General features: G+C 53.5%; 1 protein-coding gene across 1 annotated transcript in view; it reads left to right on the top strand.

The window, feature by feature from the left end:
* Positions 1-13,917, top strand: part of LOC133125968 (phospholipid-transporting ATPase IF-like) — a 57,957-nt gene that overhangs the window by 11,712 nt on the left and 32,328 nt on the right. The window contains 11 exon segments of the mRNA XM_061237728.1: positions 41-170; positions 838-942; positions 3,797-3,873; positions 4,977-5,093; positions 5,493-5,582; positions 6,567-6,647; positions 7,625-7,732; positions 9,076-9,205; positions 10,434-10,536; positions 13,197-13,244; positions 13,520-13,584. Of these exon segments, the coding sequence (XP_061093712.1) occupies positions 41-170; positions 838-942; positions 3,797-3,873; positions 4,977-5,093; positions 5,493-5,582; positions 6,567-6,647; positions 7,625-7,732; positions 9,076-9,205; positions 10,434-10,536; positions 13,197-13,244; positions 13,520-13,584 (1,054 nt within the window).

Genomic DNA, 13,917 nt, shown 5'->3' with positions numbered 1-13,917 from the left:
TTGAGCTGAGCACTGACCGAAGCGGATTGGTTGGTTTCAGGAGTCGAAGAAGCGCTTTGACGAGGAGGAGGAGTTTAAGAAGAGGGCGTACCAGTGTGTGGTGCGTCTGCAGAGCAAAGAGCCCGAATTCATCAAAGCCTGGAGCCTGATCTGTGATGTGTCCCGCAAGGGTGAGGGAGAGAGGTCTTCACGCCTCGTGCTACCACACGCACACGCACACGCTGAGCACATACAGTGATCTGAAAACATTTGGGCTCCCTTGGTTTAAATGTCTGTTACAAGGAATCTGTATGTGATCGAAAGCAAACCTGAACTCTAAATGGTAGAAAGTTAAACATGAGTCAGGTGACCCAGGTTATTTGTTCGTTGGGGCATAGTATAATTATACTATAATTTCTGGGCTGAACTTTTTATTCTGAAGTAACTCCATGCCTTCTAAAGTATCCAACTGCAGTGGCTGTTCTGTCTGGTGTTAACAACCATGGGCTACTCTAAACAGTTCAGAGTGAAGACGGTTCATTTCCACCAAGGAAAAGGCTACAAAAATTCTCAATGTTTCAAACAACTTATTTCCACTGTCAGAAACATCATTAGAAAATGGAAGATAAATGGAACAGTTGAAGTCGAGGCAAGGTCTGGAAGACCAAGAAAGATTTCAGAGAGAATGACCCGAGACCTGGTGAGAATAGCTCAGAAGAACCCACACATCACTGGACATCACAGGACTACAGCACTAGTGTAAATTCCCTGTTCTAATGGAGAACCCCTGTGGGGTTATTAATGAGTTGTGCAATGGTTGTAGAAACATTGTTAATACTTCATCCTTTCCTCTCTCAGAGTTCCAGAGAGTGTACGAGTGTTTGGACATCCGGATTATCGAGCGAGGGGAGTCGTATTACCAGGACATGATGACTGCTGTGGTGAAAGAGTTTGAAGACCGAGGTAAACGACATTGTGTTTAGGGGAAGCAGGGTAAATGAGTGTGCTTAGGGGAAGCAGGGTAAATGAGTGTGTTTAGGGGAAGCAGGGTAAATGAGTGTGTTTAGGGGAAGCAGGGTAAATGAGTGTGTTTAGGGGAAGCAGGGTAAATGAGTGTGCTTAGGGAAGCAGGGTAAATGAGTGTGTTTAGGGGAAGCAGGGTAAATGAGTGTGTTTAGGGGAAGCAGGGTAAATGAGTGTGTTTGGGGGAAGCAGGGTAAATGAGTGTGCTTAGGGGAAGCAGGGTAAATGAGTGTGTTTAGGGGAAGCAGGGTAAATGAGTGTGTTTAGGGGAAGCAGGGTAAATGAGTGTGTTTAGGGGAAGCAGGGTAAATGAGTGTGTTTAGGGAAGCAGGGTAAATGAGTGTGTTTAGGGAAGCAGGGTAAATGAGTGTGTTTAGGGGAAGCAGGGTAAATGAGTGTGTTTAGGGGAAGCAGGGTAAATGAGTGTGTTTAGGGGAAGCAGGGTAAATGAGTGTGTTTGGGGAAGCAGGGTAAATGAGTGTGTTTAGGGGAAGCAGGGTAAATGAGTGTGTTTAGGGGAAGCAGGGTAAATGAGTGTGTTTAGGGGAAGCAGGGTAAATGAGTGTGTTTAGGGGAAGCAGGGTAAATTAGTGTGTTTAGGGGAAGTGCTGTGTTTGCGGGGCGACATTGGCTCAGGCGGTAAGAGCAGTCGTCTCATTGGCTCAGGCGGTAAGAGCAGTCGTCTCATTGGCTCAGGCGGTAAGAGCAGTCGTCTCATTGGCTCAGGCGGTAAGAGCAGTCGTCTCATTGGCTCAGGCAGTAAGAGCAGTTGTCCGGCAGTCACACACACACACACACACACACACACACACGCACGCACACACACAGTCACACACACACGCTCACTCACACACACACACAAACACACACACCCACACAGTCGGTCACACACACACACACACACACACACATGCTCACTCACACACACTGTCACACACACACACACACACACACACACACACACACGCACACACACACAGCTACACACACACACACACACACACACGCAGTCACACACACACGCGCACACACACACTGCAGTAATTGGGAGCATGTGTTTTTGTCAGGCCGTGATGACGTGGCCTGGCTGGCTTTGGCTCAGCCCCTCCACTCTCCAACATGATCTTTCCATCCCTCCTGCCAGTTCAGCCTTTTCCTGGCTGCGCTAACACGTGTGTCTGTGTCTGTGTCTGTGTGTGTGTGTGTGTGTGTGTGTGTCTGTGTGTCTGTCTGTGTGTGTGTGTGTGTGTGTGTGTGTGTGTGTGTATGACTGGCTGTGTGTGTGTGTGTGTGTGTGTGTGTGTGTGTGTGTGTATGACTGGCTGTGTGTGTGTGTGTGTGTGTGTGTGTGTGTGGCCAAAAGCCCCATTGGCACCATGTAGCCAATAGCCCCAGCACTGAGGTCACACAGCAACAGAAGCGTACTGAGATGTGTTGTGTATAATTTCTGTGATTGATAGGATTATTCTGCGGTGCGTAAATTGCATTTTGGACCGACGTTATTTCGAGGAAAGGCAGAGTGAAAGAGGACCCGTCTCCTCATTGGGTACCGCAGCTCCCCCCCCCCCCCCCCCCCCGGGCCCCCCTGCGCGTCGTAAATAAAGAGCCCCCGGAGTCTCCGTTCGGCGGGAACCAAATTTACTCTCTGGTGACACCGCTGCGATCTCCCATAATGCAATTTCATCACTCAGCCGCCGCGCTCCTGCGCATGGCCCGCTGTTAGAGTGGTGTCGGGTTGCGGCGAAAACAACAATTCATTTCCCCCCCGTCTTTAAATACACTGAGGTGAAGGCAGCCCATCATTTAACCAGGGCTGTGTGAGTGCAATCCCTCAGTCTGCAGCGGTTTGTGATCTTAAAGACGGTCTCAGCTCCCCCGGGGTAATGACACCCTGAGAGCTTAAAGGGAATGGGGGGGGGGTCTGGCTGAGGAGAACCCCGCCCTGTTGAGGCTGGACCCCCCTGAGGTTTCTGGAGGATCCAGGGAATCACACCGTTGCCCTCTGCTTGGGGTTTCAGCCAGCATTCGCTGTAAAGCGTATTGTGACCAGTGTTCGTAAAATGCACTATGCAGATGAATTTGATTTGATCTCTCCTACCACAGATGGTGTGGGCCTCCCTGGTGGTCAGTTATATATTGAGAGTTTTATTATTTGATATTCCTCCCTTCACGCCTGCTCACATCAATGCACTCTTGGTAATGACCCTTAATCTCTGACACAAACGCACAGATGGCTCGGATGCGCAGTTTCTCCCTGTGTGTGGGCTGTGGGGAAGTGTTTGGTGACCTCCACAGCCACGTTGCCGGGCTGACGGTGTGATGGGAACGTTGGAAAGATGTATGCCGCAGTTACAGCTGCACGAGCAGTGTGTTCCCCGCATGAGAAAACGTTTTTCCGTCATGACGGAAATGGAAGGAATGGTTTACTTCCTGAAACAGGTGTGGCATTCCACACCCACGTTTAGGAGTAGCTGTGTTGAGCGTGGACTCATGGTGCCGGGCGGTGGTGAGGTCATTTTCCATTTCCTGGTAACAGTGCAGGCTCTTGCGTTAGACCGAGTGCAGTTTCTCCAGAGGTAAGAGTCCAGCTGCCCTTACAAGCGCTCTGTGGACCGTCTCTGTGTCGATCGTGCGAGTCCTCATATCAGAACCCGGCTACACTGGCCCTCGTTGATCAACACTAGGGCATTGTCAACGCCTCAGGGTATTTCACACCAAAAGGTTATTGAAACGGAGACTGGCCGCTCTGTTTCAGAAATATTTTAGGAGTGTGAACATCTGCTGTCAACCACAGGCATCTGCAAGATTGTGTCAGGTCTCAAGATCTCAAGAGTTGATGAAAAGCTTTTGCCGCAGTTTAGCGAGCAATTGGTATGTACCCAGACGGTATGCTATGGTAACAGTCATTGAATTGTTTCAGCATTCTTCTGATTTGGACTGCATGGTCTTTGCCTCAAGATCTTTTCAGAAAACTGGCTAGTGTCGTCTCAGCTGTCCTGTTGTGTTTATGCGTATAAAGTTCTGCTTGTTCTGCTCGCGGAGGCCATTAGATTAATATCAGGCCAAATCTGGGCCTTGCTAATGCCACTGAGGTAGGAAGGGACTGCTGATGGTGGTCTCTTAATGAGGGTGTCTGCTATCGTCCTGTTGCACAGAGACTGCGTATCTCAGCTCATGGAATACATACTGAAAAGCTTGTTGCATGCTAGCACAGTATGGTGGTGTAGCAGTTAGCACTGCTAGCACACAGTATGATGGTGCAGCGGTTAGCACTGCTAGCACACAGTATGATGGTGTAGCGGTTAGCACTGCTAGCACACAGTATGTTGGTGTAGCGGTTAGCACTGCTAGCACACAGTATGATGGTGTAGCGGTTAGCACTGCTAGCGCACAGTATGGTGATGTAGCGGTTAGCACTGCTAGCGCACAGTATGGTGATGTAGCGGTTAGCACTGCTAGTGCACAGTATGGTGGTGTAGCGGTTAGCACTGCTAGCACACAGTATGGTGGTGTAGCGGTTAGCAGTGCTAGCACACACAGTATGGTGGTGTAGCAGTTAGCACTGCTGCCTCACAAGAACTCCTCATGAGTTTGCATGTTGCCCTGGGTTGACTCCGGGTACTCCGGTGTCCTCCCACATTCAGACACATGCGTGTCAGGTTAGTTGTGCTGTTGCCCTGGACCAGGGCACAGGCCTCAGAACTGGAGTTGGTCCCCGGGCACTGCACTGTGGCTGCCCACTGCTGGAATGGGTCAAATGCAGAGAATAATTACAGAAGTATGTCTGAACCATGCTCCTGAGTCTAAGGCAGAGGGCGCAGTGATAGCGCTTGTGTGGAGGTGTGTTTATGGAGCTCTCTGTCCCTCGCAGGGCTTCGACCCGCTGTCTAAATGTATGTCTAAACCATGCTCCTGAGGGCGCAGTGATGGCGCTTGTGTGGAGGTGTGTTTATGGAGCTCTCTGTCCCTCGCAGGGCTTCGACCCGCCGCACCAGAGTGACACCCGGACGGTGTACATCGCCAACCGCTTCCCCGAGCACGGCCACTACGTCCCGCAGAAGTTCGCTGACAACCGCATCATTTCCTCCAAGGTAGGGTTTACAGCGCCGTTCACCTGCAGGCCTGAAACGCGCAGGTGTGTTTTTACTGCCTGACAGACCCGGGACTGTCCAACGGCAGGCCTTAAACCAAACAAACTGTGACGCGGGTCATCTGCTGTTTGCTCTCCGGGCGGCTCGAGGTGCTGTGTCACAGAGCAGCGTGACTGAGTTAGCTGGAGGAGTTCAGAGTGAAACCCTGACCAGCTGTTTCAACTTCACTCCATGTGTTATTTATTTGTTTATTTGTCAGAGAACGGTGTTGTGTTTTGGAAGGGTTCCAGGTTTAGCTCTGTGTACTTATCCAGCTAGCTGAGTAATACCCCCCCCCCCCCGGTCCGACTCTGAAACCCTCCGCTCACCCACTCTGTTTCCCTCTTTCCCCCTCTGCAGTACACCATCTGGAATTTTGTGCCCAAGAATTTATTTGAGCAGTTCCGAAGGATCGCCAATTTCTACTTCCTCATCATATTCCTGGTGCAGGTGGGTGCAGTCTCTACTGACAGGAACTCAGTGAGTGAGTGGTGCATTGTGGGTAATGGTGTGGATCTCTGGTTTCCATATGGCTGTGGTGCATTGTGGGTAATGACGTGTATCTCTGGGTGTGTTGTGGCTGTGGTGCATTGTGGGTAATGATGTGTATCTCTGGGTGTGTTGTGGCTGTGATGCATTGTGGGTAATGATGTGGCTCTCTGTATGTGTTACGGCAGTGATGCATTGTGGGTAATGGTGTGGATCTCTGGTTGTGTTACGGCAGTGATGCATTGTGGGTAATGGTGTGGATCTCTGGTTGTGTTATGGCTGTAATGCATTGGGGTAATGTAGATCTCTGGATGTGTTATGGCAGTGATGCATTGTGGGTAATGACGTGGATCTCTGGTGTGGTATGGCTGTGATGCATTGTGGGTAATGTAAATTCCGGGGTGTGTTATGGATGTGGTGCATTGTGGGTATGGTAGTTCTCTGGGTAGAGTAATCTGCAGTTGCAGTAGAACAGGCCCAATTGTCCGCACTGCAGGAATGCAGGAACACTGATTTCCCCTGTGTGCCTAATGTTGGGAATGTATTGAATGTGGTTACAGAAACGATCTGTGTTCATCTGTGGCCTGTTGTCTTTGCCTCAGGCAGTAGGCCAGGGGGGCAGTACTCCGGGCCTCCAGGGCCGGTCTGCGCACTGGTTCTTTTCCAACCGATTGCCTTGTTTTGAATTTGCTGACAGCTCTATAAATTTCCCCGGTTCAAGCCTGTACTTGGAACTCAGTAAAATCATCCGGATACACTTGCAGTCTGCAGCTGTGGCCGGAACTCATACACATGTCAGATAAGACAAGATTGAGTCAATTAAATAATTAAGAGCAGAAGTGAAACGGGTCGGCCCCTGCAGTACACACAGTTGTATCTGTGTGTTTATGGAGTTCATCTGACAGCCTGGTTCCCCTGGCGACTGAAGCTCATTTCCTGTTCCAGCTCATGATCGACACGCCCACCTCCCCCATCACCAGCGGACTTCCTTTGTTCTTTGTCATCACGGTAACAGCCATAAAGCAGGTGAGTGTGTGTGAGTGTGTGTGAGTGTGTGTGAGTGTGTGTGAGTGTGTGTGAGTGTGTGTGAGTGTGTGAGTGTGTGAGTGTGTGAGAGTGTGAGAGTGTGAGAGTGTGAGAGTGTGAGAGTGTGAGAGTGTGAGAGTGTGTGAGAGTGTGTGAGAGTGTGTGAGAGAGTGTGAGAGAGTGTGAGAGAGTGTGAGAGAGTGTGAGAGAGTGTGTGAGAGTGTGTGAGAGTGTGAGAGTGTGTGAGAGTGTGTGAGAGTGTGAGAGTGTGAGAGTGTGAGAGTGTGTGAGTGTGTGAGAGTGTGAGAGTGTGAGAGTGTGAGAGTGTGAGAGTGTGAGAGTGTGAGAGTGTGAGAGTGTGAGTGTGTGAGTGTGTGAGTGTGTGAGTGTGTGAGAGTGTGAGAGTGTGAGAGTGTGTGAGTGTGTGAGTGTGTGAGAGTGTGAGAGTGTGAGTGTGTGAGTGTGTGAGTGTGTGAGAGTGTGAGAGTGTGAGAGTGTGAGACGTGTGAGAGTGTGCGCTCATGCCGCTAATGTGCGGTTTTATATACCTACTTGCTTCCTCTCTCACAGGGGGAACTGAGAGAGAACAGGACCAGCTGATGATTTCTGTTTTATTGGCCGATTATACTATATGAGCAGAACAGAGTGGATACATTCTCTACATCAGCTGTAACATTATTATTATTAATAATAATAAATATTAATTATTATTATTATTATACTAACACACACACTCTGTGCTGCAGCACACACACACACACACACACACACACACACACACACACACACACAGTGGGTAAGCTCTCTCTCTCTCTCTCTCTCTCTCTCTCTCTCTCTCTCTCTCTCTCTCTCTCTCTCTCTCGCTCTCTCTCTCTCTCTCTCTCTCTCTCTCTCTCTCTCTCTCTCTCTCTCTCTCTCTCTCTCTCTCTCTCTCTCTCTCTCTCTCTCTCTCTCTCTCCCCTCCCTCCCTCTCTCAGGGCTATGAGGACTGGCTCCGGCACAAGGCTGATAACGAGGTGAACGGGGCTCCCGTGTTTGTGGTACGGAGCGGGGGTCTGGTACAGACCCGGTCCAAGAACATCAGGGTGAGTCTGACCACAACCACAACCACAACCCAAACCCGTGTCTGCTTTCACCTGTCTGTCTGCCTCTGTCTGCCTCTGTCTGCCTCTGTCTGCCTCTGTCTGCCTCTGTCTGCCTCTGTCTGCGTGTGTATGTGTGTGTGTATGTGTGTGTGTGTAGTCCCTGTGGCAGAGGAATGTGTGAGCTGTGTGTCAGTCAGAAGCAAACAGCAGGCGCTGCATTCTCAGGCCCTCCGTGTTTGCTCTGCCGGGCCTGTGAATGTTAAAGCGATATTCCTCCTGAACCCTGGCGCACTGTGGGAGGGAGGGGGGGTGTCTGAGGGGGGGGGGGTCCTGATGAATTATAAGGGACACTACTGAACCCTCTCAGTATGTTGTTTGGAATGTTTTCTCAAAGTTCCATGCCTGTGTTCTAGAATTGAATTGTTACTTCAGCATTTGAATGTTCCGTTTAGAAGATTCTAATCACGTTTGTACTCTTGAGCCTTCAACGGTTCAATTGTCTAATGGTAATAAATAAGATAGGAAACATATTTAAAGTTTTGATGATGAATTGTGTTGGCCTGAAGAGTTAACCGGTACAGCTGTTGGCCTGAGCAAACGTCCACTCAGAGATACCGTCTCCATGGGGAATATCTTTTGTTTACTTCTCCAGTGCCATGTCACATTTTGAGTACAGATCACAGCCACGTATGCATTTACCCTTTAAGGTATGATGTCACAACATGTGGTGTTTTTAACTGAACATCCTAATGCTGACGTAACTGGTGGCTCACAGCGGTGGGGTTCTAGAACATGAACACGAAAAATAAAAGCATTCCAGCTACTCTTTAAAGGGTTAATACCCTCCTGATTCTCGTACAAGTGTACATTTTCCTGTGAACTAAATATCCATGAACGCATTTTACACAGAGAACTGCAGGTATTGTGAGACAGAGATGCGCTCTGCTGTTCTCGGTGTTGATGAAGAGGGGGAGTAGAGACAGCGGTTTTGTAGTCTGACTGAAGAGGCGTGTGGAGGAGGCCGGTGGGTCTGACTGAAGGAGCGTGTGGAGAGGCATGTGGGTCTGACTGAAGGAGGCGCGTGGGTCTGACTGAAGGAGGCGCGTGGGTCTGACTGAAGGAGGCGCGTGGAGGAGGTGTGTGGGTCTGACTGAAGGAGGCGTGTGAAGGAGGCGTGTGGGTCTGACTGAAGGAGGCGTGTGGAGGAGGCGCGTGGGTCTGACTGAAGGAGGCGCGTGGGTCTGACTGAAGGAGGCGTGTGGAGGAGGCGTGTGGGTCTGACTGAAGAGGCGTGTGAAGAGGCGCGGTGGGTCTGACTGAAGGAGGCGTTTCTCTCCCTGCAGGTCGGGGACATCGTCAGAGTGGCGAAGGACGAGACGTTCCCGGCGGACCTGGTGCTCCTGTCCTCCGACCGGGGCCGAGGGGAGCTGCCACATCACCACGGCCAGCCTGGACGGGGAGACCAACCTGAAGGTCCGAGAGCCGCAGAGCCCTTACAGCACAACTTCATCTTCCGTTCTCCAGGAGTGTTTGTTCATTTTACAGTCTCAGGGTCTGTGGTTTTGGCTGGAGGTTAATGAGGGCTAATTATCTGCGCCTCATGGGCTTTGCTTTTCTCTCCGTGAACTCTTCTGCAGACGGGGTGCACGTCTGTCTCTTAACTGAACCCCTCTGCTCTCTGAGTGTCTGCTGGGGCTCTTAGATTATAATTCAGTCATTTAGCAGAAGCTTTCAGCCAAAGTGACTTAATAAAGTGCGTTTAGAGGGTGGGCAACACCGGTAGAGAAGGCAGTGCCTGACGGCCTGTGACGTTCCTGCTGTAGTGCCTGGCTGTAGATAAGAGCTGCTGAAGGCCTCACTGTGAAGGAACCCTGTTCAGAGGAGACTGTTCAGGGCTGTAGTGCTTTGGGAGAAGCAGCAGCTATGGGCCCTGAATGTAAACATATCATTACTAATCTAATCTGTGTTTGCTGAAGGCTGCATCGGCAAACTAAGCTGTTGTGCACTTTAGTGGTAGGAAAAGGTGAGCATTGTGTGGTTGAATGGTCTTATCTGAAAGGGTGTAGAGGGTACAGCAGGGCATCAGGGCAGATACAGCAGGGCGTCAGGGCGGGTACAGCAGGCGGGTACAGGGCAGGTACAGCAGGTGGGTACAGCAGGGCGTCAGGGTGGGTACAGCAGGGTGGGTACAGGGCGGTACAGCAGGGTGGGTACAGGGCTGGTACAGGGTGGGTACAACAGGGTATCAGGGCGGGTACAGCAGGGTGGGTACAGCAGGGTGGGTACAGGGCGGGTACAGCAGGGTGGGTACAGGGCAGGTACAGCAGGGTGGGTACAGCAGGGTGGGTACAGGGCAGGTACAGCAGGGTGGGTACAGCAGGGTGGGTACAGGGCGGGTACAGCAGGGTGGGTACAGCAGGGTGGGTACAGGGCAGGTACAGCAGGGCGGGTACAGCAGGGTGGGTACAGGGTGGGTACAGGGTGGGTACAGCAGGGCGGGTACAGCAGGGTGGGTACAGGGTGGGTACAGGGCGGGTACCGAAGGTCAGAGAAATGCTGCAGTGCTTGGCGGCAGCAGTCTGAGAGATGCTCAGTTTGGAGTCGGGTTGCCAGGTTTGATCCGCGAATCCCTGGCGGCGGTGTCCCTGCCAAACCCCCCGCCTCACCCCCCCCCCCCCCCCCCCCCCCTCTCGTTCCGCAGACGCACCTGGCGGTCCAGAGACGGCCGTGTCCCAGTCCGTGTCACAGCTGGAGGCCCTGCTGGGCGTGGTGGAGTGCCAGCAGCCTGAGGCAGACCTGTACAGGTACCCAGCACCCCCACTGATCCCCCACTGATCCCCCCCACGCCCTATCAATCACCCACTGATCCCCCCCACGCCCTATCAATCACCCCACTGATCCCCCCACTGATCCCCCCCACGCCCTATCAATCACCCACTGACCCCCCCCACGCCCTATCAATCACCCCACGACCCACTGACCCCCCCACCCCCTAGCAATCACCCCCACCCCCTATCAATCACCCCACTGACCCCCCACCCCCTATCAATCACCCCCACCCCCTATCAATCACCCACTGATCCCCCACCCCCTATCAATCACCCCCACCCCCTATCAATCACCCCACTGATCCCCCCACGCCCTATTAATCACCCACTGATCCCCCCACCCCCTATCAATCACCCCCACTGATCCCCCACCCCCTATCAATCACCCCATTGACCCCCCACGCCTATCAATCACCCCACTGATCCCCCCCACCCCCTATCAATCACCCCACTGACCCCCCACCCCCTATCAATCACCCCCACCCCCTGTCAATCACCCCACTGATCCCCCCCCACCCCTATCATCACCCCACTGATCCCCCACCCCCTATCAATCACCCCACTGACCCCCCACCCCCTATCAATCACCCTCACGCCCTATCAATCACCCCACTGACCCCCCCCACGCCCTATCAATCACCCCACTGATCCCCCCCACCCCCTATCATCACCCCACTGACCCCACCCCTCAATCACCCCACCCCCTATCAATCACCCCACTGACCCCCCACCCCCTATCAATCACCCCCCACCCCCTATCAATCACCCACTGATCCCCCACCCCCTATCAATCACCCCACCCCCTATCAATCACCCACTGATCCCCCCCACGCCCTATCAATCACCCACTGATCCCCCCACCCCTATCAATCACCCACTGATCCCCACCCCCCTATCAATCACCCCATTGATCCCCCCACCCCTATCAATCACCCCACTGATCCCCCCCACCCCCTATCAATCACCCCACTGACCCCCCACCCCCTATCAATCACCCCCAGCCACCCTGTCAATCACCCCCACTGATCCCCCCCACCCCCCTATCAATCACCCCACTGATCCCCCACCCCCTATCAACACCCCACTGATCCCCCCACCCCCCTATCAATCACCCCCACCCCCTATCAATCACCCACTGATCCCCCACCCCCTATCAATCACCCCACTGATCCCCCACCCCCTATCAATCACCCCACTGATCCCCCCACGCCCTATCAATCACCCCACTGATCCCCAACCCCTAGCAATCACCCCCACTGACCCCCCACCCCCTATCAATCACCCCACTGATCCCCCCACCCCTATCAATCACCCCACTGATCCCCCACCCCCTATCAACACCCCCACTGATCCCCTCACCCCCTATCAATCACCCCCACTGATCCCCCACCCCCTATCAATCACCCCCACTGATCCCCACCCCCTATCAATCACCCCACTGATCCCCCACCCCCTATCAATCACCCCCACTGATCCCCCCACCCCTATCAATCACCCCCACTGATCCCCCACCCCCTATCAATCACCCCCACCCCCTATCAATCACCCCACTGATCCCCCACCCCCCTATCAACACCCCCACTGATCCCCCCACCCCCTATCAATCACCCCCACTGATCCCCCACCCCCTATCAATCACCCCACTGATCCCCCCCACCCCCTATCAATCACCCCACTGATCCCCCCTCCCCCTATCAATCACCCCCACTGATCCCCCACTGATCACCCCCCCTATCAATCACCCCACTGATCCCCCACCCCCTATTAATCACCCCCACTGATCCCCCCCACCCCCTATCAATCACCCCACTGATCCCCCACCCCCTATCAATCACCCCCACCCCCTATCAATCACCCCCACGCCCCTATCAATCACCCCACTGATCCCCCCCACCCCCTATCAATCACCCCCACTGATCCCCCACCCCCTATCAATCACCCCCACTGATCCCCCACCCCCTATCAATCACCCCACTGATCCCCCCACCCCCTATCAATCACCCCACTGATCCCCCACCCCCTATCAATCACCCCCACTGATCCCCCCACCCCCTATAATCACCCCACTGACCCCCACCCCCTATCAATCACCCCCCACTGATCCCCCACCCCCTATCAATCACCCCCCACTGTTCCCCCACCCCCTATCAATCACCCCACTGACCCCCCACGCCCTATCAATCACCCCACTGATCCCCCACCTCCTATTAATCACCCCCACTGATCCCCCACCTCCTATTAATCACCCCCACTAATCACCCCCACGCCCCTATCAATCACCCCCACTGATCCCCACCCCCTATCAATCACCCCCACTGATCCCCCACCCCCTATCAATCACCCCCACTGATCCCCCACCCCCTATCAATCACTCACAGAACCATCAATCCTGCATGCAGGCACGCACACGCACACACACACACACACACACACACACACACACACACACACACACACACACGCACACTCGCACACACACACAGTAACTGTTTCATATTCAGACTCTGCGGCACTTTTCTGCTCCTCTTGTTCAGCAGAAACTTATTCCCCCCCCCTTTCTCTCTCTCTCTCTCTCTCTCTCTCTCTCTCTCTCTCTCTCTCTCTCTCTCTCTCTCCCCCTCTCCCCCTCTCTCCAGGTTTGTTGGTAGAATAACGGTGACACTGCACGGGGAAGAGGTGGTAAGGTGAGATGGATGGGTCCTGGAGGGGGAGGGGGAGGGAGGAGAGGGGGGAGGGAGGGGTGACGTTAGCATTGGCTCTGTCACTAATGCGCCCGGCTCTTATGAACATGATTCTCACCCCCCCTGCCCGTTAGTGCGCCCCCTAGTGGGGGGGTAGGCCACAGGGGGGGGCTGTGTGGAGGGGGGGGGGGCTGTGTGGAGGGGGGGCTGTGTGGAGGAGGGGGGGCTGTGTGGAGGGGGGGCTGGAACGTGCCGCTGACCTCCTACTGTCCCACCAGACCTCTGGGGCCGGAGACCCTCCTGCTCCGGGGAGCCCGGCTGAAAAACACCAAGGAGATCTTCGGTGAGCTCCGTCTCTATTTCCTCTACTTTCCTTCGTTTAAAAGTGCGCGGGGTTCGTCCCGTATGGGGCGTTGATTCGACAGTGCGGGGGCCTGTTTGAGTTTGGATCACACGCCGAAGTTCTGAGGGTGGATGCCTGGCGTGCGGTCGCTGCCGGCGGTACTCCAGAGCAGTAATCTCAGCTGTGCTGAGGAGCAGCTATTCACAGTTTAAAGTGTTCTGTGTTAAACAAACTAAAGCTCTGAGCCGCTCTTTTCTAAATAACTGTAAATGTCTTTGGTTTAGTCTTCATGGTGATGTCTTCACCCCCCCCCCCCCCCCGACCGTCTAGAGA

This window comes from Conger conger, chromosome 4 (assembly GCF_963514075.1).
Source record: "Conger conger chromosome 4, fConCon1.1, whole genome shotgun sequence".
Classification (NCBI taxonomy): Eukaryota; Metazoa; Chordata; class Actinopteri; order Anguilliformes; family Congridae; genus Conger; species Conger conger.
Note: the sequence above shows the minus strand (reverse complement) of the source record. Positions and strands in the feature narration are given on the sequence as shown.